The 26,224-nt window shown below is 34.9% G+C and overlaps 1 protein-coding gene across 5 annotated transcripts in view; it reads left to right on the forward strand.

Annotated features, from left to right (window-relative positions):
* Nucleotides 1-4,260, forward strand: part of LOC139137829 (uncharacterized) — a 29,644-nt gene extending 25,384 nt beyond the window's left edge. For 4 of the 5 annotated variants that reach the window (XM_070706094.1, XM_070706095.1, XM_070706097.1 and 1 more), the window contains exons 2-4: nucleotides 2,398-2,674; nucleotides 2,989-3,117; nucleotides 3,213-4,260. In XM_070706094.1, coding sequence (XP_070562195.1) covers nucleotides 2,398-2,674; nucleotides 2,989-3,117; nucleotides 3,213-3,415 — 609 coding nt within the window. In that variant the 3' untranslated portion in view covers nucleotides 3,416-4,260. Of the gene's footprint in view, nucleotides 1-1,904; nucleotides 2,104-2,397; nucleotides 2,675-2,988; nucleotides 3,118-3,212 lie in introns of those variants that run through there. The other variant, XM_070706098.1, reaches the window with a different exon arrangement.
* The last annotated feature ends 21,964 nt before the right edge of the window (nucleotides 4,261-26,224 follow it).

Here is a 26,224-nt window from a genome sequence, read left to right on the forward strand (position 1 = left end):
AAGAACCGCTGGTCCACCTGCAGAAACACGGCGGGCAGTTTATCCGCCGAAAACAGCCGATTTTGAATCCAAAACTTGCATTGATCTTCGTTTTCGAGCACACCCACCTCGCCTGGGTACACGATGTGCCCAGCCGCGCTTGTAAACTCACGCAAAGCCTAATTTTCACTCTCTATGCGAGGGAAGCATTCGTAACCGCCGCCATTGTTATTGTCATTCAACCCATGGGCACTCGGGCGAAAACCAGCCTTGCTAACAAAAGAGCATCGCGATGTTGCACATTGTAATAAATATCATTTCTAACCACCACTCAGCTATGTACAATCTACGATGATCATTTTCTGTTGACAAAATAATTTTCTTTTTTCTCTTCAGCATTTTATATATTTCACAATTTTCTCTTGTTCCACTCCTCTCAGAACGTCGACTTTAGAAGCTCTATATCGCGCGATGCTCTTTTGTTAGCAAGGCTGGTTTTCGCCCGAGTGCTCATGGGTTGAATGACAATAACAATGGCGGCGGTTACGAATGCTTCCCTCGCATAGAGAGTGAAAATTAGGCTTTGCGTGAGTTTACAAGCGCGGCTGGGCACATCGTGTACCCAGGCGAGGTGGGTGTGCTCGAAAACGAAGATCAATGCAAGTTTTGGATTCAAAATCGGCTGTTTTCGGCGGATAAACTGCCCGCCGTGTTTCTGCAGGTGGACCAGCGGTTCTTTCTATATCAGTCTGCAGGGCTGTGGTGGGAGGCCGTGTAACGCCGGTAACACACAGCCCTGCCATGCAGAGCTAGCCCAACACATGTCAAGGATGCGGGGGCCGCGGAGAAGTATGGCCGTGTTTACATCCCCCAAGACTGATCGCCGATTCAGATGCTTTACGAAAGTGATTGTAAATAAATAAATGAATACAAGTACTAGATCTCATGCATGTGTGACTCTATAATTAGTAACGTTAGGAGATATCTAATTTTATATTCCTAAAAAGTTTACGTAGTGATTGACTGACTCTTTGCGAGACTGAACGATAGGTTGTGTATAATACAGCACGGCGCTGCCAGTAACAGTGACACAACGTGTAGCAAAGAAGTTTCATACTGTTGACGAAGCAGTCGCGTTGTCGTCATCTGTTCCCTTCTGCTCGACTAAGTTTCCCCTAAAATATTTTAGCTTCTTTGAGAATTTCGCAGTCATGAAACAATGAACACTGTGCTTTATATCGCTGACACTTAATCAAGAAAAAAAACTGCGGAAGCGTAGCTGATCACTCCGTCACAGAAATGGCCGGCTGAGCCGCCCGGCCTCGGGTGCCAGTGTGCCCGATATTTACATCATGTCAATTTTAATTTATCTCTTCCCGAGAATTTGGCTAGACATGTCTTTACGGTCACATATTTTTAAAAGTGCCAATGTTCATGTGAGGTTTTATAACGCCAAACTGAAGATTTTGCGGCGAGAATACTACCTTTGGTGTTTATGCTAACATTACCCCCAGCCAGCTGTTGATAGGAAAGATGTGTGTTATGAACGGTGGACAATTTTCAACTTGATCTCTACTACATTTATCTACAAGCGTCATGGTGTAATTCAAATTTTTATATACAGATTTTGAACGAGGCAATTTGCGTTGAGAAGTAATAATAAGGTGGGATGGCAACTCCAGACTTATATTTATATTTTGTTAGCTTGCGGTTGTGTGTACGGTAGTGCACTGGTGTGTTTGACTGTGGTCACGGTGGGCTTGTCACTGACGCGACTGTCAACAAGAGTTCCGCTCTTGTTCTCGTTTAGGTTAAGGTTCCGACTGTTAAAATTTGCAGGCCTGTAAATTCTGAACAGCTTTGTCATATCTACTGTGACGATGATATTCTCAGTTGCACTGCTTTCACTCATGAAATTATCACTGTCTCCATAGTCAATGCACGAAGTCACCATCACCCGTTCTATTAGTGACGTCACAGCTACTTACGCCAAAACGGGGCGAGCTCGGCAATTTCCGGAAAATGTCGCCATGATGGAAATCGAAAAGTGCAACTTTTCCCGTGTTTTCGTCGAAATAACATAATACAACCGTCTAAAAACCGCTCAGATAAGCTTCAGTTTGTGTGTAAATGTTTGTTTTATTAATACCAATTTCATTGACAACCAGAACTATAGTATATGCCCCAAGTCAAACGAAAAAGTCTCAAAATGTGGCAGGACTCACACTCCGAAGTTTTAAACCACACTGAACTGGTGGGGACAGTGTCATTGACTGATGACTTGTCAAATTACAGATTTTGTATTTACTCCTTTGTCAAATGTGAGCTAACCATGTCATTGATGGTATTTTTTCTCTTAATGTTTATAAATTGATGTGTTCATTTCATAGTTTTTTGTTCATGTTGTATATGTTCTAGATTGGCATGATTTTTTCCGAGGGCTCCATCAACGTTAAAGAAAACCCAGTAGACAAAAGAAGACCATGCATTTTCATCGGCAGGCACTTTTTTGAGGATAAAGAATATACTGCCTGTGAGATAAATATACATCTTAAACAGGCTGAATATGGTCCTGGAGTAATGGTAACAAGGAAGTTGAAAGGTGACACACAATGTAATACTAGAATTACAACTAGATGTGTGGTAGTGTATAAAGACACCTTTGCACAAATGGAGCAGACAATGATACACACAGGTTTGTGAAGTAACTTTATACATGTGTTTATATTTTAAGCTCACATTTGGTATATACATACCAATGTGAGCTTAAAGCATTAGTCCGTGTCCGCCTTTGCGCTTGATATCTGGTGTTATGCTGTGTACCTCTTTCAGACCATTCATGTCTATAGTAGCTTCAGAGACAATTGTCTCTATTTGTAAAATTCAGGCATAAAGACTGTTTTATGGCTATACGAGAACATAAATAAAGAATGAAAGGCACATATTAATACGTCTTATGTAGGGTATCTTTTGACAGACTGTTCTAATGGCTATTTTCATTCATTATAGCAATTTATGGTGGTGAATTTGCAAGTGAAGCCGACATGGATGAGAGAAAAACAGATAGAGATGATGACATCACAAAACCTGAAAGTCAGAATGCTACTGATGAAACGGAAGAGGGCGAAGACAGTCAACCTGCCAACATGGATGAGAGAAAAACAGATAGAGATGATGACATCACAAAACCTGAAAGTCATGATGCTACTGATGAAACGGAAGAGGGCGAAGACCTGCTGCCGAGAACATATTTGAAGACAATGACGGTGACATTGCTGCTGAAGACACTGGAAAAGACAAAGACGACAATGATGGTCAGGATGGCAGTAGGATGAAGCAAAAGAAAAAAAAGACCAAGGCAAAGAAAGCTTTAAAGAAAAGGCCATGTATGTTTAAAGGTGGCAGTGCAACCGGACGTAAACAGTGTGAGAAATAGCCTGCCCGCCACAGTGTATTAATTATTTTAGTTATTTTAGTTGCTTTCTCATGAAGGAATGCTCTTAGCTACTTTTTGTTGTTGTTGTTTTTCAGTAGGTAAATTTTACTGTAGCTATACTAAAGAACCACAATTGTCCCATCTGTGGCTGAAAGGTATACAGTCACCTCTAAACTACATATATCCATATATAGTTAAAAGGGCTTTCCATCGCATTCAAAATGGACATGCGAGGGCGCTGTTTTTAAAAAGTGCCACCCGCTTAAAATCTGTGATTGGCTAGATCATGACTTTCCATGGTAAATGTGGCTAAATTTTAATAGGTGACAGTATACCTTTAACTGACCATTGTAACAATCTTAAATTAGGTGCTCAGTGGAGTTAAACAACATTGTACTAGCAGAGACTCTGTCATTCTTGAAGACTTTTGTATCTCATTTTAATGACATCCTAAGTACTGTACATCAAAATAACTCGTGCAAATCTACTTATTAGTCATAGGGCAAAGGGAAGGTACCAAAAGGTTGAAATCTTATAAACTTTTCTTGTTAGTGTTGTAAAATAACACAGTTTTTCTATTCATAAAATGATTGTAAGCTGTTGCAGTTGAACTCATATGGATATTTTAACTGATAGTGTTGTATTGAAATGGAACCTGGCTGAAAAGTACATTCATGTTTTGTCATTTCTCTTTTTGTGAACTCAAGAGCAAACAAAAGAGGGAGCTCAGTCAGTACTGTCAACTATCTATAAAATCTCGACATTTTAGTCATGTACTAATGCATAATTGCAAAACTTCAGTTCTGGTCACTTTTCAAAATAAAATACTTTTAAATTTCACAATACATTTGTGAAAGCTTTGCATATGTATGTATGTATGTATGTATGTATGTATGTATGTATGTATGTATGTATGTATGTATGTATGTATGTATGTATGTATGTATGTATGTATGTATGTATGTATATATGTGTATGTATGTATGTATGTATGTATGTGTGTGTATGTATGTATGGATGTATGGATGCATGTATGTATGTATGTATGTATATATGTGTGTATTGTGTATGTATGTATGTATGTATGTGTGTATGATGTATATATGTATGTATGTATGTGTGTGCATGTATGTGTGTATGATGTGTATGTATGCATGTATGTATGTGTGTATATGTATGTATGTATGTATGTATGTATGTATGTATGTATGTATGTATGTATGTATGTATGTATGTATGTATGTATGTATGTATGTATGAATTTATGTATGTATTTATGTGTATGTATGTATGTATGTGTATGTATGTGTGTATGTATGTGTGTGTGTATGTGTGTGTATGTATGTGTGTGTACTTGTGTGTGTATGTATGTATGTATGTATGTATGTATATATGTATGTATGTATATGTGTATGTATGTATGTATGCATGTGTGTATGTGTGTATGTATGTGTGTACATGTATGTGTGTATGTATGTATGTGTGTATGTATGCATGTATGTATATGTGTGTGTATGTATGATATGTATGTATGTATGTGTGGCAAATGGCAAAAAAGTTGAGAGCCTCTTAAAGTTAGCATTTTGTGTGTATATATGTGTGTGTGTGATATTTGATATGTGTGTGTGTTGAATTTGTCGAAAAATATCAAATTTTTTGGGCATTTTTGATCAGTTTTTGTTTTCTAAACTACATTCTCGGAAAAAGGGGGGTCGGATTGCATAAAAAAACAGTCAATGAGACGGAGACGCTCACATTTTGTTGCACAATTTTACTCAGTATAATGTGAATACCAAAAGGAACCGCAAAACTAAAATTCAAAGTAATCAGTTCAATATAGTTTGGAAAGCAAAATTTTGCCCCAAAATGGCAAAATTGCCCCTAATACATTATTAGTATTTCCTACATAATGTCAAAGCATTGCAACCAGCAATTTTAGCAAAATAAATTCTTGACCCAAAATGTCAATAAATTACAATCTATGTTTTTAAGACCAAGTTTGTAGTTAATTCTAGCAAATAAACATATAAATGCCCTTACCAGAGCCAAAAGTCCATTGCAGTGACATTTCTTAATCTTAATTCTGAATTTTAGTATAGACATGTTACAAAACTCAAATTAAATTCTTTATTCAAAAGTGAGAGTGTTTATGAAAATATACTGGATGTAATTTCATCATATTTTCAACCAAACATTTAATAAGACATAATATTTGGTTTCTTTAGAACACTATAATACAAGCTGACTGCAAATCAAATTGCAATTATCTGACCATAGTATTCTGGGAGTATTTTTTTACCCAAAATAACAAAATCAGACCACACAAATACAAGATTGTATATTATAATGGAGTGGTTGCAAAAAAAATATTTCACCAAAAATGATAAAATTCTCCCACCCCCCATATAATATTGTTACTTTTGCAATGAGTTCAATAACTTACGGACAATGTCAAAAGTTCCATGTTAATTCCCTATAGTTTAATTCCCTTTAGTTTTCCTACCGACCCCCTCTCCCATCTAGAAACTTATTATAATTAATTTAAATCATAGACCTTTTTAGGGCCTGGGCTTAAATTGAACCACGTTCCATGTTCTTTCTAAGTCACGTGAATTAAAAGCAAACGACGTATGGTCTATTTAGAGATAAAGGAGTTCACACACCAGTTGCAGTAAAACTTGCTCTGCTGGCTTCAATATATAAATAACACTGGCAATTTCACCTTGAATTGATTTGTCAAATGGAAACTTTTAACATTGAACTTTTGATGTCGTCCCTTAAAATACCAACAACACTGTGTACCAATCCAATTTCAAAGTAATTACACAAGCAGTGACAGGGAAACAAAAATACCTTGCACAGCAGGGAGTCATCATAACATCTGGAACTATGCTGGATGCAAATATCTATCAGATCTTGTGTGGCTTAGGGAGCCGTCATTATTTATGGCCTGGGGGGTCAGAGGAATCCGAGGGGGTCACTCAAAAACTCAAAAGCTACAAAGGGGGGGGGGGTTGCTCAAAAGTGGAGAACAAGAAGGGGAGCTATTCAATTTTGTTGATATGTACTGAAGCATTTAGTGAAGTTATGAATTAACACAACAATAACAGTAAAGAACAGCAATATGTATGCTTAAGATATGTATGTTCATACCCAGTATATGTACACACACATACATAATATATATATATATATTATATATATATATATATATATATATATATATATATATATATATATATACATTGTATACATTTTGTGTATATATATATATATATATTATATACATTTTGTATATATATATATATATATATATATATATATATATATATATATATATATATATATATATATATATATATATATATATATATATATATTGCTAGACGTGGAACTTGTCGTGATTACTCTACAGACTGTTTCATGCGCTTGGCAATCGTCAGGACGATTGCCAAGCGCATGAAACAGTCTGTAGAGTAATCACGACAAGTTCCACGTCTAGCAATACCTATGCCCTGCGGAAACGCATCGAGCACTATACATTGCCTGAATTGACACCAAGTCACTGATATATATATATATATATATATATATATATATATATATATATATATATATATATATATATATATATATATATATATATATATATATATATTATATATATATATATATATTATATATATATATATATATATATATATATATATATATATATATATATATATATATATATATTTAGAAAATAACCTCTCATTGCGCCATGTGTTTTACGTTATTGTGATCTTCAGACGAGAATGATCAGCTATTTGACGTGGCAAGCCTTATGTTAGAGGCTAGTATTGAGCACATTTTTCAGTATTTCCTGATTAAAGATTGATATATTTGCCTGATCATTCATGAGAAATGTCAGCTTTCTATATTCTACATTGTAAAGGTTACCCATAGGGGAAAATGTGTAAAGCAAGCTAATCTATAAAGTTTCAAACCAGTGGAATGCCTTGACAACAACCCATCTTTTATTGCAGGAAAATAATAATAAATAATAAATGTGAATAAATGTATGTCTGTCGCTATTTTTTCTTTTTCAAAACGTGCAATCTTCATTGAAATCAGTGAACTGGAAAATAAGTTTTGGAATACTGTCTCAGATTTCTGTTCCTTTGAGTATTTTATACCGAAAACATCCTACGTTGAACACTGCACAACATCAGAGCACTGGATACAGGCTGTACATCAGCCCCTGTCACAGCAGAGGGGGGGGTACTCAAACACGTCATGGTTGGCAGGGGGGTTACTCGAAATTTTGGAGTTTCTAAAGCAAGTGATGAAGGCAATGACCAAAAACAAACCGTGTCTTTGGCCTTATTTGTTTCCAAAATTTAGTAGTGAACTTTGTATACAAATTCCTGGGGTTGTTCTGATACAAATCTGTGACTCGGACTGTTTGTAAACTTACAAGTTTGTATTTTTGGGGCTTTATTTACCTGTGACCTTAAATGACCTGTATGAGCCAAGAATGTGTTCTAACACAGTAGTTAAGATTATGAACAAAATGTAGTTGATTTTCCAATGTGTGTAGTAAAATTTGATACAGTAAATGGTCTTTAGGTTATTTTTTCTAATGTGAGGCATACTGAAGTGGTTATGCTGCTATAAAAAAGACATGTGCATTTGGTACCTGATGTTATGCTATGTACCTCTTTCAGAACATTTATGTCCAGAGAAGCTTCAGTGACAATTGTCCCTATTTTTCACAATTTTTGATCAACCTGCCTAGTTCTATTGAAAACGTTGATGCAGATGGGGTCAGACATTTCATCGTACTGAAAACATAATTGAGAACCACGGCTCGACAGGCCCATAATGACACAAGCGCACTGGTGGTTTTGAAAAATTCTTATTTATTTATTTTTTTGTAAATATAGCAATAAAAATAAAATAAATACCAACACATACAAATGTAGTAGTAAAAGAGAAATAAGCGAAACCGAAAACACAGGCTAGTTGCAAGAATTTACCCTGTTTACCCTACGAAGACCGTTAGGGATTTTCTTACATGTGAATTAGCTAAATTTTGTAAAGTTTGCATGATAGATTTATGATTTGAAATAAGTGCAAAATTATATAGTGAGTTTCTAAATACGGAGGCAACATTTTTATTTCAATACTACTATACATCACCCTTCCTTACTTGCAGCAATAAAGTGGAGTGAACGGTATGTTCGAATTTCAATGTATTAAAAATGTACGAAAACGGTCATAAATGTTATAAATTCTAATAATGGCATCCATCAAATCCACACCAAACCTTCTACAGTGGAGACATGGTTAATAAAATATAGCATCAAGGACACTGCTCACATTTTATTTGAGTTTGTGCATTGAAGAGTGAAATATACTTTATCAGTGACAAATGGTCTCATACTAATCAATTACAATAGAAACCCACTCAATTCGGTGCAGTAATTATTATATAAGTATATCATATGAACATGTTCAACCATTGTTAGTTTTATACCGATGACCCAGTGTGTAGTAGATGTACTATGTATTGTATAGAGAGACACGGAGGCCGTTGTTCACTAGTCTCAAGCATGAGGAGAGTCATACTTTATTCTGCACATGCCCACTACAATAATACGTCACTACACGAATATATTAGCATATATTACACTGCTTCCCCTTTTAAAAGAAAAGTGTTACATGCCTGTTTTCTACAAATAAACTAACATTGCAAAATCTACAGATCTAATTTCACTACTGGTTTTCTAACTCTATTTGATCTTCTAACTGGTTCAGTAATTACACTTGGTTTTACTGATATCTCCTGACTTGGTGTTACTTTGTCAGATTTACTGGTACCGTTAACTATAACTGCAGTATTTTCTTTAGGTTTTACTACATTTGGTATTTCAGTCGGATTTGCACTAGGCATTTCTTTTACTGACTGTGGACTGAAATCCCTTACGTACACCTTTGAATCACTAGCCATTGGTACACTTGTTTGTTTGAACTCTGGTTCACTTTCCTCATAGGTTTTCACCATATGATCTGCATGAACCATTTTAGTCGTGGACCCAATTTTGACCATGTAATTTCTAGGTCCTTTGACTTCAATTACAGAGCCTAATAACCACTTATCTAGTTTTGACTCGGCTCTAGGATTTTTCACTCTTACAATATCACCAATTTCAAAATATCTCTCTTGTTTTCTATGACGATCAAACTGCTCTTTTTGTGCAATTTGTTTCTTTTCTACTCGCTTTGCAAGACTGGGTTTTACCAATTGCAATCTAGTACGAAACTGACGTTTACACATTAACTCGGCTGGACTTACACCTGTTGTACTGTGAGGTGTAGTTCTGTATCTAAACAGAAATCTTCCAATTCTACATTTCAGAGATAAAGACGCATCTCCTGCTAAGACTTGTTTAGTGAAGGCTTCTTTTACCAGCCTCACTGCTCTCTCCGCAGCGCCGTTAGATGCCGGGTGATATGGAGCTACTTTAATATGCTGAATGCCATTCTTTTTCATAAACAATCCAAATTCATCAGATGTGAACTGTGGACCGTTGTCCGAAACTAACTGCTCAGGTAGACCATGTTCTGCAAAGATTAATCTCAGCTCATCAATAGTATGATCAGCTGTGATTCTAATCATAGGTTTTACATCTACCCATTTAGAATGACAATCAACAAGAACTAAGAAATAGTATTTCTTATCTTCACAAAAATCAATGTGAACTCTTTGAAAAGGTTTCATTGGCCATACCCACGGATGTAAAGGTAATTTAGCTGGCACTTGTCTTACTATTTGACAAACTGAACATGCTTTCACTTTACTCTCAATATCCGCATCAATATTTGGCCACCATACATGACTACGGGCAAGTGCTTTCATGGCACATACTCCAGGATGTTCCCAATGAAGCTCGTCTAACAACCTTTCACGAAACTTCTTTGGAATCACCACTCGAGTACCCCATAAAATACAACCTTGTTCCGTTGACAATTGATCTCTTCTACGATAAAATGGCTTAAATGCCTCAGACATATCTTTGAAATAACTGGGCCAACCATTCAATACAAGATCATACACTTTGCTAAGAAGTGGATTAACTTTGGTTTCCTTAGCAATATCATCAGCTAAAACTGGGAAACTCTCATCTATTACGCTAACAGCAAATACACTGTCCTCAGCACCTTGTGTGCTTGGACTTGGTAGTCTTGACAACGCATCACAATTTGCGTGTGCTCGTGTGTTACGATACTCTATATCATAGTCATATGCCTGCAGAGTCAGTGCCCATCTTTGCATTCTTGCAGCTGCTATGGTAGGAATACCTGATTTTGGACCTAAGATTGCTAACAATGGCTTATGGTCCGTAACCAAAGTGAATTTCCTCCCATACAGGAAATCATGGAATTTCTTAACTCCAAATATCAGTGAAAGTGCTTCCCTCTCAATTTGGGCATAGTTACGTTCACTCGGGCTTAGAGTTCTAGAGGCATACGCTATTGGTCTTTCATCACCATTATCAAATACATGTGAGAGAACAGCTCCCACACCATAACTTGAAGCATCACAATCTAACTTTAGCTTCTTATTTGGATCATAGTGTACAAGTAAAGTTTCACTACTTAACTTTGCTTTACATTTTTCATACGCTTTTTGACCTTTTTCAGACCACTTCCAGTCAACTCCTTTCTTTAACAATTCATGGAGTGGCTGTAAAATTGTGGCTAAATTCGGTAAAAACTGATGGTAATATTGTACCATACCTAGAAATGATCGCAACTGTGCGACATTCTTTGGGATTGGAGCCTGCTTAATTGCTTGCAATGACGATTCTACAGGTCTCAATCCTTCACCGCTGTATTCTAAACCCAGATATACAGTACTTGCTTTGACAAATTCACATTTCGACAAATTAACATGAAGATTGTTATCACTTAATCTACTGAGGACTTCCTCTAAAATATCCAGATTCTCATGAACATTATTTCCTCCAATGAGAATATCATCTTGTTTACATACACATTTCTGAATACCCTGTAAGATACAATCCATCTTACTTTGGAAAATCTTTGGTGCTGATTTCACACCATAAGGTAACTTAGTATAGGCATACAGGCCTTTGTGAGTATTAATGGTTAAGTACTTCCGACTTTCATCATCAACTGACAATTGTGCATACGCATGCGTCAAATCTAATCGTGAAAATACCTTTGACCCTGACAATTGAACATACAAATCTTGAGTAGTTGGCAGAGTACATTGCTCATCCTCAACTACCGGATTAATACTGACTTTATAGTCTCCGCATATTGTTACAGATTTATTCGATTTGGGAACGACAACAATAGGACTCGCCCATTCAGAGCGGTCTACTTTAACAATTACACCGTTTTCCTCTAACTTTTGTAACTCTGTTTCCACTGCTTCCCTGAGCGCATATGGAACTGTACGAGGTTTATGAAACACAGGCTTGGCGCCTTCTTTCACACGGATGTGAGCTTTGTGCCCCCGCATACCATCGTAGCTATCGGAAAACACATTACTGTACTTACGTAAGACTGAATCTAGTTTGTCTTTCGTATTACCGGTCATACAATCACCGCTTTCTTTGTTAGCTTTTTCAGCTACACATGTAAAAATCTTACCCCAATTTAATTTCAACTTTTGCAACCAGTTTCGCCCAAGTAATGTTGGTTTACCAGGGTGATCTACTATTATCAGTGGCAAGTTGACACGCTGACTTTCATAGCTCACTACGACCGAAATTTCTCCACTAACGGAAATTGTATCGCCAGTGTAGCTTTTCAATTTAATTCCCGACTGTCTCAAAGGAATTTTCCGGAAATTCTTGTCATACTCTGACATAAAGTGTGTATGTGCGATGTATGATAGTGAGCATGCGTGCGTGAGTGCTTCATGAACTCTACAACGTGTTGAGCGGTCTCAGTCAGAAAAATGTAACAACTTAGCCGGCTATTGAACCACTCTTTTTGGGAGTGGAGATTTAGCCGACTGGTTCTGTCTGTGGCCTCCCAGCTAGGCGACTGATGCCGTATGTTGTGGTTCGAATCCGATTGAAAACTATCCGAATTTGACATGATACTGTAGTCAGCTGCCGTGTCTACTTGCATGGACACTGATTTACCATTAACATCCAGTTTTACATAATAACCAGATTTTTCTCCACTTACATTCATATTAATGGAGGACTCAACATGATACACATTACAATTAGGGGTGGACCATTTGATATCCTGGGGGGGGGGGGCTTGGAAGATTGGTGGAGAGCCATTATTATTTTTCCCACGTGCTTCACCATGAATTATTTTTTTTCTACAGGGCATATGCTGGCAACTTTTTTTTTTCACTTTCCTTCTTCGAGATATATTTTTTTTTTAACAAATTTCGGTGCAATGTTTCTTTGCTTGGTTTTTCACACCCAGTAACAAGATGCTGTTCTATCGCACACAGACTATATTCAAGAAACTAAATGAAGTTATGTAAATACATGTACATTTTTGATTCACTTTACAAAAACATATTTGTAAAATCATGTACATTTATGGCATTTACTTGTTATTGTTGTCCTTACATTGAAAGTAGCTGGGTAATTTAAGAAAGTAGACAGGTGGACTGCGAGGGAGCGAAGCGACTAAGTGGCGAGTGAGCGTAGCGAACGAGGGGGGGAGAGAGCACGAGAGGGGGGTGTCCCCCCTCTCGCAAGGCGAAAAATGAAATTTGGAGTTGAAATGGTTTTCTCTGGTGGCATCTGAGGTGACATTTACTGACTGAAACAGTACTTTTGTTGTGTGTCTTAGACGTGGCTCACATACAACAAAACAAACAAACATGATGTGTTTTGTTTGTATTATTTATGACACACTTATGGTTTTATTTGCAGTGAAGATGTAACATTTAATCTTAAATCACCTGTGTCTGCTCATTTCATTGCCCATTTCCCATTCTTCATTACCACATAGTAGTTTCCCCAAAACCATCAAACTCATTCAATTCTAATCAAAACACATTCGCTTTTGTTAAGAAAAACATTGGTAAGATAATTCACTATAACAGTGTTCGCATTTACGAATAAAACATGCGTATATAGAAAACTCATAACAATGAAAAATGTGTAGAGAGTCGATCCAATGCGTAATAATATTACGCATTGGATTGAGTCTCTACGCATTTTTTCATTGTTATGAGTTTTCTATGCGCAAACGATAATAGTAAAATGTTTGCAGGCTGTCTCTCTTCTTGTGGTATTTTGACAAAATCCTTACATTCAGATTTACACATTTCTGGAAAACACTGGTGAGCAATTTCAATTTCAGCATACTTCCTCTAATCAGAAGGTCATGTATACTGTACAATTGTTCATATTCAGTTATTGTTCCTCAAGCTTGAAATGGCTTATGCTTTATAAAACTCTAGAGCTACTGCTTGATTTTTATTGATGCTGCAAGGTGCATCGAACAATTGCCAAGATTTTTTTTTTCCGAGTCGCAATGGTCCATAATTTTTTTTCCATCAGCCACCTAAAGCCAGATTTTTTTTTTCGAGCAACTCCACCTGGCATCTTTTTTTTTCCCCAAATCTTCCAAGCCCCCCAGGATATCAAATGGTCCACCCCTTAGAATCATCACTGTCGCTATCTGCTTCAGTGACAGCCTTTACTGATTTTGACTTACCAGACTTCGGCTTTTTACCACTTTTGTTATCTTTGCCCTTTGGTTTCGACTTACAAAATTTCGCAAAATGACCACGTTTAGAACACTTATGACACTCAACATTTTTGTGTGGGCAATCTTTAGCCAAATGATTATTTCCACACCTATAACACTGTATAGTCTTAGAAGAGTCACGTTTGCTTACTACTTTACTGATCGTCCCTTTGCTTGAAGTGTCCTTCGCCATTTGATTCGACTGGTGCAGTCCCGTTTCCATCGATACCGCGATCTCGCACGCTTCGACGAAACCCAACTCTGAAATGTCTTTCATAGTCATGAAGTGCTGACGAATTTTCGAGTTGTACAGTCCCGTTACAAGTTTGTCCCGCAAAATTCTACCTTGACAGCACTCTTTGTAGTTACAGTCCCGCAGCTTCTGCTTCAACGCGGTTATGTAGTCTTGCACCGATTCGCCTGGCTTCTGGTCCCGCTTCAGGAAATGGAAAGCTCCAGCAAGTTCCATCCGCGCTGGATCGTAGTACTTTTCCAAGCACGCCACGATCTCTGCTAGCGATTTGTCTGCTGGTTTTGCTGGCAGGAGTATATCCTCCAACTCCGAGAAAGCCGTTTGACCAATGCAATATAAAAGAGCATCTTTCTTGCTTTCTTCCTCCGTGATGCCGTTGACACGGTAGAATCTCTCCATCCTATTGCAGTAAGACTTGAAAGTACTTTTCGTCTTGTCGAAAGCTTCAGTCGTAGCACGTGTTATTCGGGCGTTGGCCATTATCGCTTGTTTACTTTATCGCTTAAGACGGTAGAGTTGACTTTTCAGATCCTCAGATTCAGATCCTCAGATCCTCAGATTCAGATCCTCAGATCTCAGATTTCAGATCCTATAACTTCAGATGCAGATTCGAATTTACAAGCCTTTTACAATACCCGTATTAATAGTATGATTGCAATATTAAATTTAATAATTTGAATATGACATGTACAAAGCAGTTATGAAAAAAAACCAAGTCTACGTAAACGTTTTCGCTCAACAAGTTTCAACGAACACGGGTCTACAATTACAGATTAGCTAATTTGCTTCTTCCGACCCCTGAATTCTGATTTATCCCGGGGTAAAACTGGCCTCAGTGGATACAGTGTCATTAAAATTTGTCATCCCGCGCTTGGACTCAAATTTGGCGCCAGATTTCGTTCGACAGTTACTATTTGTGTTAGTATTTGTGTCAGGGAGTACGAGTGCAAGTTTGTTTACTGGATTGATCGCTGCACACCTTTTTCCAAAGGAATGGATGCTGATGAATTAATCGATGAAAACCTCGTGCGAGCAATGATTTCAAATGGTCGAACCCATAAGGAGATCAGTCAAGTTCTCAGGAGGGCGTTTCCCGAAAGGAGGGGATTTTCCGAAAGAAATATTCGGAGATTTGCAAAAACAGAGATATACATCAAATGTCTGACGGTAACCTAGACAGCATTATATCACGGTCGATCGAGCAAGTGGGAGCTGCGCATGTCTACACTAAATTGAAAATAAGAAATAGCCTGTATTTCCTATTTTCAATTTACGTCGGGCTGGTGAGTGAACAAGGTTTCGCGTTGGCCGCAATCTGCTATCCGGAATTACCATTATGCTTATTTCGAAATCATACGCTTATATTAGAAATAGGAAATAGAAATATGAGTATATTTCAATATTCAATAGACTTTAGCGTACAAGAAAAATCAACAAAAAATCTATTTTCTAATTTCGCTATTAAAATTTCGTTGTGGTAAACAGATTGGCCGCGTTTTGTCACGGATTGGTCTTGTACAAATCTATCAATTTGGAGTTTTTCCTGCATAAATCACTCAATCTGAGTTTGTTTCGTAATAATTGCTGAATTTGTGTTAGTCTTGCATAAATCACTCAATTGGAGTTTGTCTTGTACAAATCGCTAAATTGAAGTTTTTATGCACAAATCACTCAATTAGAGTTAGTCTTATACAAATCACTCAATTAGGGTTAGTCTTGTTAAAATTGCTGAATTTGAGTTAGTCTTGCATAAATCACTCAATAGACTTAGTCTTGTACAAATCTATCAATTTGGAGTTTTTCCTGCACAAATTACTCAATCTGAGTTGGTTGGTAAAAATTGCTGAATTTGTGTAAGTCTTGCAAAAATCGCTCGATTGGAGTTCATCTTGTACAAATCGCTTAATTCGAGTTTTTTTTGTACAATTCGCTCAAATTTAGTTTATGTTGTACAATTCAAAAAATTGGAGTAAGATTTGTACAACTCGCTCGATTAGAGTGTGCCTTGTACAAATCGCTCAATTGGAGGTTTTCTCGCACAAATCACTTTATTAGAGTTTGTTTTGTACAAATCGCTCAATCAGCTTTTTTGTTTTGATACAAACCACTCAATTAGATACTGTTTTGTACAAATCACTCAAAAGGAGCTTCTGTTCTACAAATTAATAACTGAAGTAGAGTGTCTCTTGCAAAAAACACTCAAAAGGAGTTTCTGTTGTACAAATAAATACCTCAATTAGAGTGTCTCTTGCATAAATCACTCAATCTGAGTTTGTTTTGTAAAAATTGCTGAATTTGTGTTAGTCTTGGATAAATCAATCAATTGGAGTTAGTCTTGTACAAATCTATCAAAATTTGGAGTTTTTCCTGCATAAATCACTCAATCTGAGTTTGTTCTGTAAAAATTGCTGAATTTGTGTTAGTCTTGCATAAATCACTCAATTGGAATATTTCTTGTACAAATCGCTCAATTGAAGTTTTTATGAACAAATCACTCAATTACAGTTAGTCTTATACAAATCATTCAACAAGGGTTAGTCTTGTTCAAATTGCTGAATTGATAGTCTTGCAAAAATCACTCGGAGTTAATCTTGAACAAATCACTCAATTAGGGTTTGTCTTGTAAAAATTGCTGAATTTGATAGTCTTGCATGAAATCACTCAATTGGAGTTTTTCTTGCACAATTCACTCAATTAGACTTTATTTTGTACAAATCGCTCGATCAGCTTTTCTTGTGATACAAACCACATTATTAGATTCTGTTTTGTACAAATCGCTTAATTCGAATTTTTTGCAGAAATCACTCAATTTGAGTTAGTTTTGAACAAATCACTCAATCAGTTTTCCTCTTGTAAACATTGCTGAATTTGAATGAGTCTTGCACAAATCACTCAATTGGAGATTGTCTTGTACAAATCGCACATTTGGAGTTTTTCTTGCACATTTCACTTAATTAGAGTTTGTTTTGTATCAATCACTCAATAACAGTAAGTCTAATACAAATCACTAAATTAGGGTTTGTCTGGTACAAATTGCTGAATTTGAGTTATCTTGTTTAAATCACTCAATGTGTGATAGTTTTGTACAAATCCATCAATTTGGAGTTTTTCCTGCAGAAATCACTCAATTGGAGTTTTTTTCGTAAAAATTGCTGAATTTGAGTTAGTCTTGCAAAAATCGCTCGATTGGAGTTCATCTTGTACAAATCGCTTAATTCGAGTTTTTTGCAAAAATTACTCAATTTGAGTTAATCTTGAACAAATCACTCAATTAGGATTCTTGTATAAAAATTGCTGAATTTGATAGTCTTGCATAAATCACTCAATTTGAGATTGTCTTGTACAAATCGTACAATTGGAGTTTTTCTTGCACAAGTCCTTTAATTAGAGTGTGTCTTGTACAAATCACTAAATAAGGGTTTGTCTGGTACAAATTGCTGAATTTGAGTTATCTTGTTTAAATCACTCATGTGTGATAGTTTTGTTCAAATCCATCAATTTGGAGTTTTTTCCTGCAGAAATCACTCAATTGGAGTTTTTATCGTAAAAATTGCTGAATTTGAGTTAGTCTTGCATAAATCACTCAATAGGAGATTCACTTGTACAAATCGCTCAATTGGAGTTTTTATTGCACAATTCACTCAATTAGAGTTTGTTTTGTACAAATCGCTCGATCAGCTTTTGTTGTGATACAAACCACATGATTAGATTGTGTTTTGTACAAATCACTCAAAAGGAGTTTCTGTTGTTCAAATAACTCCATCGGAGTTTGTCTTGAACAAATTGCTCAATTAGAGTTCGTCTTGTAAAAATTACTGAATTAAGGTTATTCTTGCATCAATCACTCAATTAGAGTTTATTTTGTACAATTCGCTCAAATTTAGTTTTTATGTTGTACAATTCAAAAAAATTGGAGTAAGATTTGTACAACTCGCTCAATTAGAGTGTGCCTTGTACAAAGTGCTCAATTGGAGGTTTCTCGCACAAATCACTTTATCAGAGTTTGTTTTGTACAATCGCTAAATCGGCTTTGATTTTGATACAAACCACTCAATTAGATTCTGTTTTGTACAAATCACTCAAAAGGAGTTTCTGTTGTACAAATAAATAACTCAAGTAGAGTGTCTCTTGCAAAAATACTCAAAAAGAATTTCTGTTGTACAAATAATAACTCAATTAGAGTGTCTCTTGCAAAAATCACTCATTTGGAGTTTTTTTCGTATAAATTGATGAATTTGAGTTAGTCTAGCATAAATCACTCAATTAGAGTTTGTCTTGTACAAATCGCTCAATTAGAGTTTTTCTTGAGTCAATCACTCAATTAGAATTTGTTTTGTACAAATCCTTCGATCAGCTTTTGTTTTGATACAAACCACTCAATTTGATTGTGTTTTGTGCAAATCGCTCAAAAGGAGTTTCTGTTGTACAAATAACTCAATCGGAGTGTCTCTTACAAAAATCTCTCAATTAGATAAATTCGGGTAAAAATTGCTGAATTTCTGTTAGTCTTGCATAAACCACTCAATTGGAGTTTGTCTTGTACAAATCGCTCAATTAGAGTTTTTATGCACAAATCACTCAATTAGAGTGAGTCTCAAACAAATCACTCAATTAGGGTTAGTCTTGTTAAAATTGCTGAATTTGAGTTAGTCTTGCATAAATCACTCAATTGAAATTAGTGTTGTACAAATCTATCAATTTGGAGTTTTCCCTGCATAAATCAGTCAATCTGAGTTAGTTTTGTAAAAATTGCTGAATTTGTGTTAGTCTTGCAAAAATCGCTCGATTGAAGTTTATCTTGTACAAATCGCTTAATTCGAATTTTTTGCAAAAATCACTCAATTGGAGTTAATCTTGAACAAATCACTCAATTAGGGTTTGTCTTGTAAAAATTGCTGAATTTGATAGTCTTGCATAAATCACTCTAAATCGGAGTTTTTCTTGCACAATTCATTCAATTAGAGTTTGTTTTGTACAAATCGCTCTATCAGCTTTTCTTGTGATACAAACAACATTATTAGATTCTGTTTTGTACAAATCGCTTAATTCGAATATTTTCCAGAAATCACTCAATTAGAGTTAGTTTTGAACAAATCACTCAATTAGTTTTCGTCTTGTAAAAATTGCTGAATTTGAGTTAGTCTTGCAGAAATCACTCAATTTGAGATTGTCTTGTACAAATCGCACAATTGGAGTTTTTCTTGTACAATTCACTTAATTAGAGTTTGTTTTGTATAAATCACTCAATTAGAATAAGTCTTATACAAATCACTCAATTAGGGTTTTACTTGTACAAATTGCTGTATGTGGTTATCTTTTTTGAATTACTCATTTGTGTTAGTTTTGTACAATCTATCAATTTGGAGTTTTTCCTGTATAAATCATTCAATCTGAGTTTTGTTTTGTAAAAATTGCTGAATTTGTGTTAGTCTTGCAAAAATCGCTCAATGGGAGTTTATCTTGTACAAATCGCTCAATTGGCGTTTTTCTTGCACAATTCGCTCAATTAGAATTTGTTTTGTACAAATCGCTCGATCAGCTTTTGTTGTGATACAACCACATGATTAGATTGTGTTTTGTACAAATCACTCAAAAGGAGTTCTGTTGTTCAAATAACTCAATCGGAGTTTGTCTTGAACAAATCGCTCAATTAGATTTCGTCTTGTAAAAATTGCTGAATTAAGGTTATTCTTGCATCAATCACTCAATTAGAGTTTATTTTGTACAATTCGCTCAAATTTAGTTTATGTTGTACAATTCAAAAAAATTGGAGTAAGATTTGTACAACTCGCTCAATTAGAGTGTGCCTTGTACAAAGTGCTCAATTGGAGGTTTTCTCGCACAAATCACTTTATCAGAGTTTGTTTTGTACAAATCGCTAAATCGGCTTGTTTTGATACAAACCACTCAATGAGATTCTGTTTTGTACAAATCACTCAAAAGGAGTTTCTGTTGTACAAATAATAACTCAATTAGAGTGTCTCTTGCAAAAATACTCAAAAAGGATTTCTGTTGTACAAATAAATAACTCAATTAGAGTGTCTCTTGCAAAATCACTCATTGGAGTTTTTTTCGTATAAATTGATGAATTTGAGTTAGTCTAGCATAAATCACTCAATTAGAGTTTGTCTTGTACAAATCGCTCAATTGGAGTTTTTCTTGAGTCAATCACTCAATTAGAATTTGTTTTGTACAAATCCTTCGATCAGCTTTTGTTTTGATACAAACCACTCAATTTGATTCTGTTTTGTGCAAATCGCTCAAAAGGAGTTTCTGTTGTACAAATAACTCAATCGGAGTGTCTCTTACAAAAATCTCTCAATTAGATTTTTTCAGGTAAAAATTGCTGAATTTCTGTTAGTCTTGCATAAATCACTCAATTGGAGTTTGTCTTGTACAAATCGCTCAATTGGAGTTTTTATGCACAAATCACTCAATTAGAGTGAGTCTCAAACAAATCACTCAGTTAGGGTTAGTCTTGTTAAAATTGCTGAATTTGAGTTAGTCTTGCATAAATCACTCAATTGAAATTAGTGTTGTACAAATCTATCAATTTGGAGTTTTTCCTGCATAAATCACTCAATCTGAGTTCGTTTTGTAAAAATTGCTGAATTTGTGTTAGTCTTGCATAAATCACTCAATTGGAGTTTGTCTTGTACAAATCGCTAAATTGAAGTTTTTATGCACAAATCACTCAATTAGAGTTAGTCTTATACAAATCACTCAATTAGGGTTAGTCTTGTTAAAATTGCTGAATTTGAGTTAGTCTTGCATAAATCACTCAATTAGATAGACTTAGTCTTGTACAAATCTATCAATTTGGAGTTTTTCCTGCACAAATTACTCAATCTGAGTTGGTTGGTAAAAATTGCTGAATTTGTGTAAGTCTTGCAAAAATCGCTCGATTGGAGTTCATCTTGTACAAATCGCTTAATTCGAGTTTTTTTTGTACAATTCGCTCAAATTTAGTTTATGTTGTACAATTCAAAAAAATTGGAGTAAGATTTGTACAACTCGCTCGATTAGAGTGTGCCTTGTACAAATCGCTCAATTGGAGGTTTTCTCGCACAAATCACTTTATTAGAGTTTGTTTTGTACAAATCGCTCAATCAGCTTTTTTGTTTTGATACAAACCACTCAATTAGATACTGTTTTGTACAAATCACTCAAAAGGAGCTTCTGTTCTACAAATTAATAACTGAAGTAGAGTGTCTCTTGCAAAAAACACTCAAAAGGAGTTTCTGTTGTACAAATAAATACCTCAATTAGAGTGTCTCTTGCATAAATCACTCAATCTGAGTTTGTTTTGTAAAAATTGCTGAATTTGTGTTAGTCTTGGATAAATCAATCAATTGGAGTTAGTCTTGTACAAATCTATCAATTTGGAGTTTTTCCTGCATAAATCACTCAATCTGAGTTTGTTCTGTAAAAATTGCTGAATTTGTGTTAGTCTTGCATAAATCACTCAATTGGAATATTTCTTGTACAAATCGCTCAATTGAAGTTTTTAGAACAAATCACTCAATTACAGTTAGTCTTATACAAATCATTCAACAAGGGTTAGTCTTGTTCAAATTGCTGAATTTGATAGTCTTGCAAAAATCACTCGGAGTTAATCTTGAACAAATCACTCAATTAGGGTTTGTCTTGTAAAAATTGCTGAATTTGATAGTCTTGCATAAATCACTCAATTGGAGTTTTTCTTGCACAATTCACTCAATTAGACTTTATTTTGTACAAATCGCTCGATCAGCTTTTCTTGTGATACAAACCACATTATTAGATTCTGTTTTGTACAAATCGCTTAATTCGAATTTTTTGCAGAAATCACTCAATTTGAGTTAGTTTTGAACAAATCACTCAATCAGTTTTCCTCTTGTAAACATTGCTGAATTTGAATGAGTCTTGCACAAATCACTCAATTGGAGATTGTCTTGTACAAATCGCACATTTGGAGTTTTTCTTGCACATTTCACTAATTAGAGTTTGTTTTGTATCAATCACTCAATAACAGTAAGTCTAATACAAATCACTCAATTAGGGTTAGTCTTGTTAAATTGCTGAATTTGAGTTAGTCTTGCATAAATCACTCAATTGGAGTTAGTCTTGTACAAATCTATCAATTTGGAGTTTTTCCTGCATAAATTACTCAATCTGAGTTTGGTTTGTAAAAATTGCTGAATTTGTGTTAGTCTTGCAAAAATCGCTCAATTGGAGTTAATCTTGTACAAATCGCTTAATTCGAGTTTTTTGCAGAAATCACTCAATTGGACTTAGTCTTGGACAAATCACTCAATTAGGATTCTTGTATAAAAATTGCTGAATTTGTGTTAGTCTTGCATAAATCACTCAATTGGAGATTGTCTTGTACAAATCGTACAATTGGAGTTTTTCTTGCACAATTCATTTAATTAGAGTTTGTCTTGTACAAATCACTAAATTAGGGTTTGTCTGGTACAAATTGCTGAATTTGAGTTATCTTGTTTAAATCACTCAATGTGTGATAGTTTTGTACAAATCCATCAATTTGGAGTTTTTCCTGCAGAAATCACTCAATTGGAGTTTTTTTCGTAAAAATTGCTGAATTTGAGTTAGTCTTGCATAAATCACTCAATAGGAGATTCACTTGTACAAATCGCTCAATTGGAGTTTTTATTGCACAATTCACTCAATTAGAGTTTGTTTTGTACAAATCGCTCGATCAGCTTTTGTTGTGATACAAACCACATGATTAGATTGCGTTTTGTACAAATCACTCAAAAGGAGTTTCTGTTGTTCAAATAACTCAATCGGAGTTTGTCTTGAACAAATCGCTCAATTAGAGTTCGTCTTGTAAAAATTACTGATTAAGGTTATTCTTGCATCAATCACTCAATTAGAGTTTATTTTGTACAATTCGCTCAAATTTAGTGTATGTTGTACAATTCAAAAAAAATTGGAGTAAGATTTGTACAACTCGCTCAATTAGAGTGTGCCTTGTACAAAGCGCTCAATTGGAGGTTTTCTCGCACAAATCACTTTATTAGAGTTTGTTTTGTACAAATCGCTAAATCGGCTTTGATTTTGATACAAACCACTCAATTAGATTCTGGTTTGTACAAATCACTCAAAAAGACTTTCTGTTGTACAAATAAATAACTCAATTAGAGTGTCTCTTGCAAAAATCACTCAAAAAGACTTTCTGTTGTACAAATAAATAACTCAATTAGAGTGTCTCTTGCAAAAATCACTCATTTGGAGTTTTTTTCGTATAAATTGATGAATTTGAGTTAGTCTAGCATAAATCACTCAATTAGAGTTGTCTTGTACAAATCGCTCAATTAGAGTTTTTCTTGAGTCAATCACTCAATTAGAATTTGTTTTGTACAAATCCTTCGATCAGCTTTTGTTTTGATACAAACCACTCAATTTGATTGTGTTTTGTGCAAATCGCTCAAAAGGAGTTTCTGTTGTACAAATAACTCAATCGGAGTGTCTCTTACAAAAATCTCTCAATTAGATAAATTCGGGTAAAAATTGCTGAATTTCTGTTAGTCTTGCATAAACCACTCAATTGGAGTTTGTCTTGTACAAATCGCTCAATTAGAGTTTTTATGCACAAATCACTCAATTAGAGTGAGTCTCAAACAAATCACTCAATTAGGGTTAGTCTTGTTAAAATTGCTGAATTTGAGTTAGTCTTGCATAAATCACTCAATTGAAATTAGTGTTGTACAAATCTATCAATTTGGAGTTTTCCCTGCATAAATCAGTCAATCTGAGTTAGTTTTGTAAAAATTGCTGAATTTGTGTTAGTCTTGCAAAAATCGCTCGATTGAAGTTTATCTTGTACAAATCGCTTAATTCGAATTTTTTGCAAAAATCACTCAATTGGAGTTAATCTTGAACAAATCACTCAATTAGGGTTTGTCTTGTAAAAATTGCTGAATTTGATAGTCTTGCATAAATCACTCTAAATCGGAGTTTTTCTTGCACAATTCATTCAATTAGAGTTTGTTTTGTACAAATCGCTCTATCAGCTTTTCTTGTGATACAAACCACATTATTAGATTCTGTTTTGTACAAATCGCTTAATTCGAATATTTTCCAGAAATCACTCAATTAGAGTTAGTTTTGAACAAATCACTCAATTAGTTTTCGTCTTGTAAAAATTGCTGAATTTGAGTTAGTCTTGCAGAAATCACTCAATTTGAGATTGTCTTGTACAAATCGCACAATTGGAGTTTTTCTTGTACAATTCACTTAATTAGAGTTTGTTTTGTATAAATCACTCAATTAGAATAAGTCTTATACAAATCACTCAATTAGGGTTTTACTTGTACAAATTGCTGAATGTGAGTTATCTTGTTTGAATTACTCAATTTGTGTTAGTTTTGTACAATCTATCAATTTGGAGTTTTTCCTGTATAAATCATTCAATCTGAGTTTTGTTTTGTAAAAATTGCTGAATTTGTGTTAGTCTTGCAAAAATCGCTCAATGGGAGTTTATCTTGTACAAATCGCTCAATTGGCGTTTTTCTTGCACAATTCGCTCAATTAGAATTTGTTTTGTACAAATCGCTCGATCAGCTTTTGTTGTGATACAAACCACATGATTAGATTGTGTTTTGTACAAATCACTCAAAAGGAGTTTCTGTTGTTCAAATAAGTCAATCGGAGTTTGTCTTGAACAAATCGCTCAATTAGATTTCGTCTTGTAAAAATTGCTGAATTAAGGTTATTTTGGCGTCAATCACTCAATTAGAGTTTATTTTGTACATTTCACTCAAATTTAGTTTATGTGGTACAATTCAAAAAATTGGAGTAAGATTTGTACAACTCGCTCAATTAGAGTGTGCCTTGTACAAATCGCTCAATTGGAGTTTATCTCGCACAAATCACTTTATTAGAGTTTGTTTTGTACAAATCGCTCAATCAGCTTTTGTTTTGATACAAACCACTCAATTAGATTCTGTTTTGTACAAATCACTCAAAAGGAGTTTCTGTTGTACAAATTAATAACTCAATTAGAGTGTCTCTTGCAAAAATCACTCAAAAGGAGTTTCTGTTGTACAAATTAATAACTCAATTAGAGTGTCTCTTGCAAAAATCACTCAATTGGAGATTTTTTCGTATAAATTGATGAATTTGAGTTAGTCTAGCATATATCACTCAATGAGAGTTTGTCTTGTACAAATCGCTCAATTGGAGTTTTTCTTGAGTCAATCGCTGAATTAGAATTTGTTTTGTACAAATCCTTCGATCAGCTTTTGTTTTGATACAAACCACTCAATTTGATTATGTTTTGTGCTAATCGCTCGAAAGGAGTTTCTGTTGTACAAATAACTCAATCGGAGTGTCTCTTACAAAAATCTCTCAATTAGATAAATTCGGGTAAAAATTGCTGAATTTCTGTAAGTCTTGCATAAATCACTCCATTGGAGTTTGTCTTGTATAAATCGCTCAATTGGAGTTTTTATGCACAAATCACTCAATCGGAGTTCTCTTACAAAATCTCTCAATTAGGGTTAGTCTTGTTAAAATTGCTGAATTTGAGTTAGTCTTGCATAAATCACTCAATTGAAATTAGTGTTGTACAAATCTATCAATTTGGAGTTTTCCCTGCATAAATCAGTCAATGTGAGTTAGTTTTGTAAAAATTGCTGAATTTGTGTTAGTCTTGCAAAAATCGCTCGATTGAAGTTTATCTTGTACAAATCGCTTAATTCGAATTTTTTGCAAAAATCACTCAATTGGAGTTAATCTTGAACAAATCACTCAATTAGGGTTTGTCTTGTAAAAATTGCTGAATTTGATAGTCTTGCATAAAT

Source organism: Ptychodera flava, chromosome 7 (assembly GCF_041260155.1).
Source record: "Ptychodera flava strain L36383 chromosome 7, AS_Pfla_20210202, whole genome shotgun sequence".
Lineage (NCBI taxonomy): Eukaryota > Metazoa > Hemichordata > Enteropneusta > Ptychoderidae > Ptychodera > Ptychodera flava.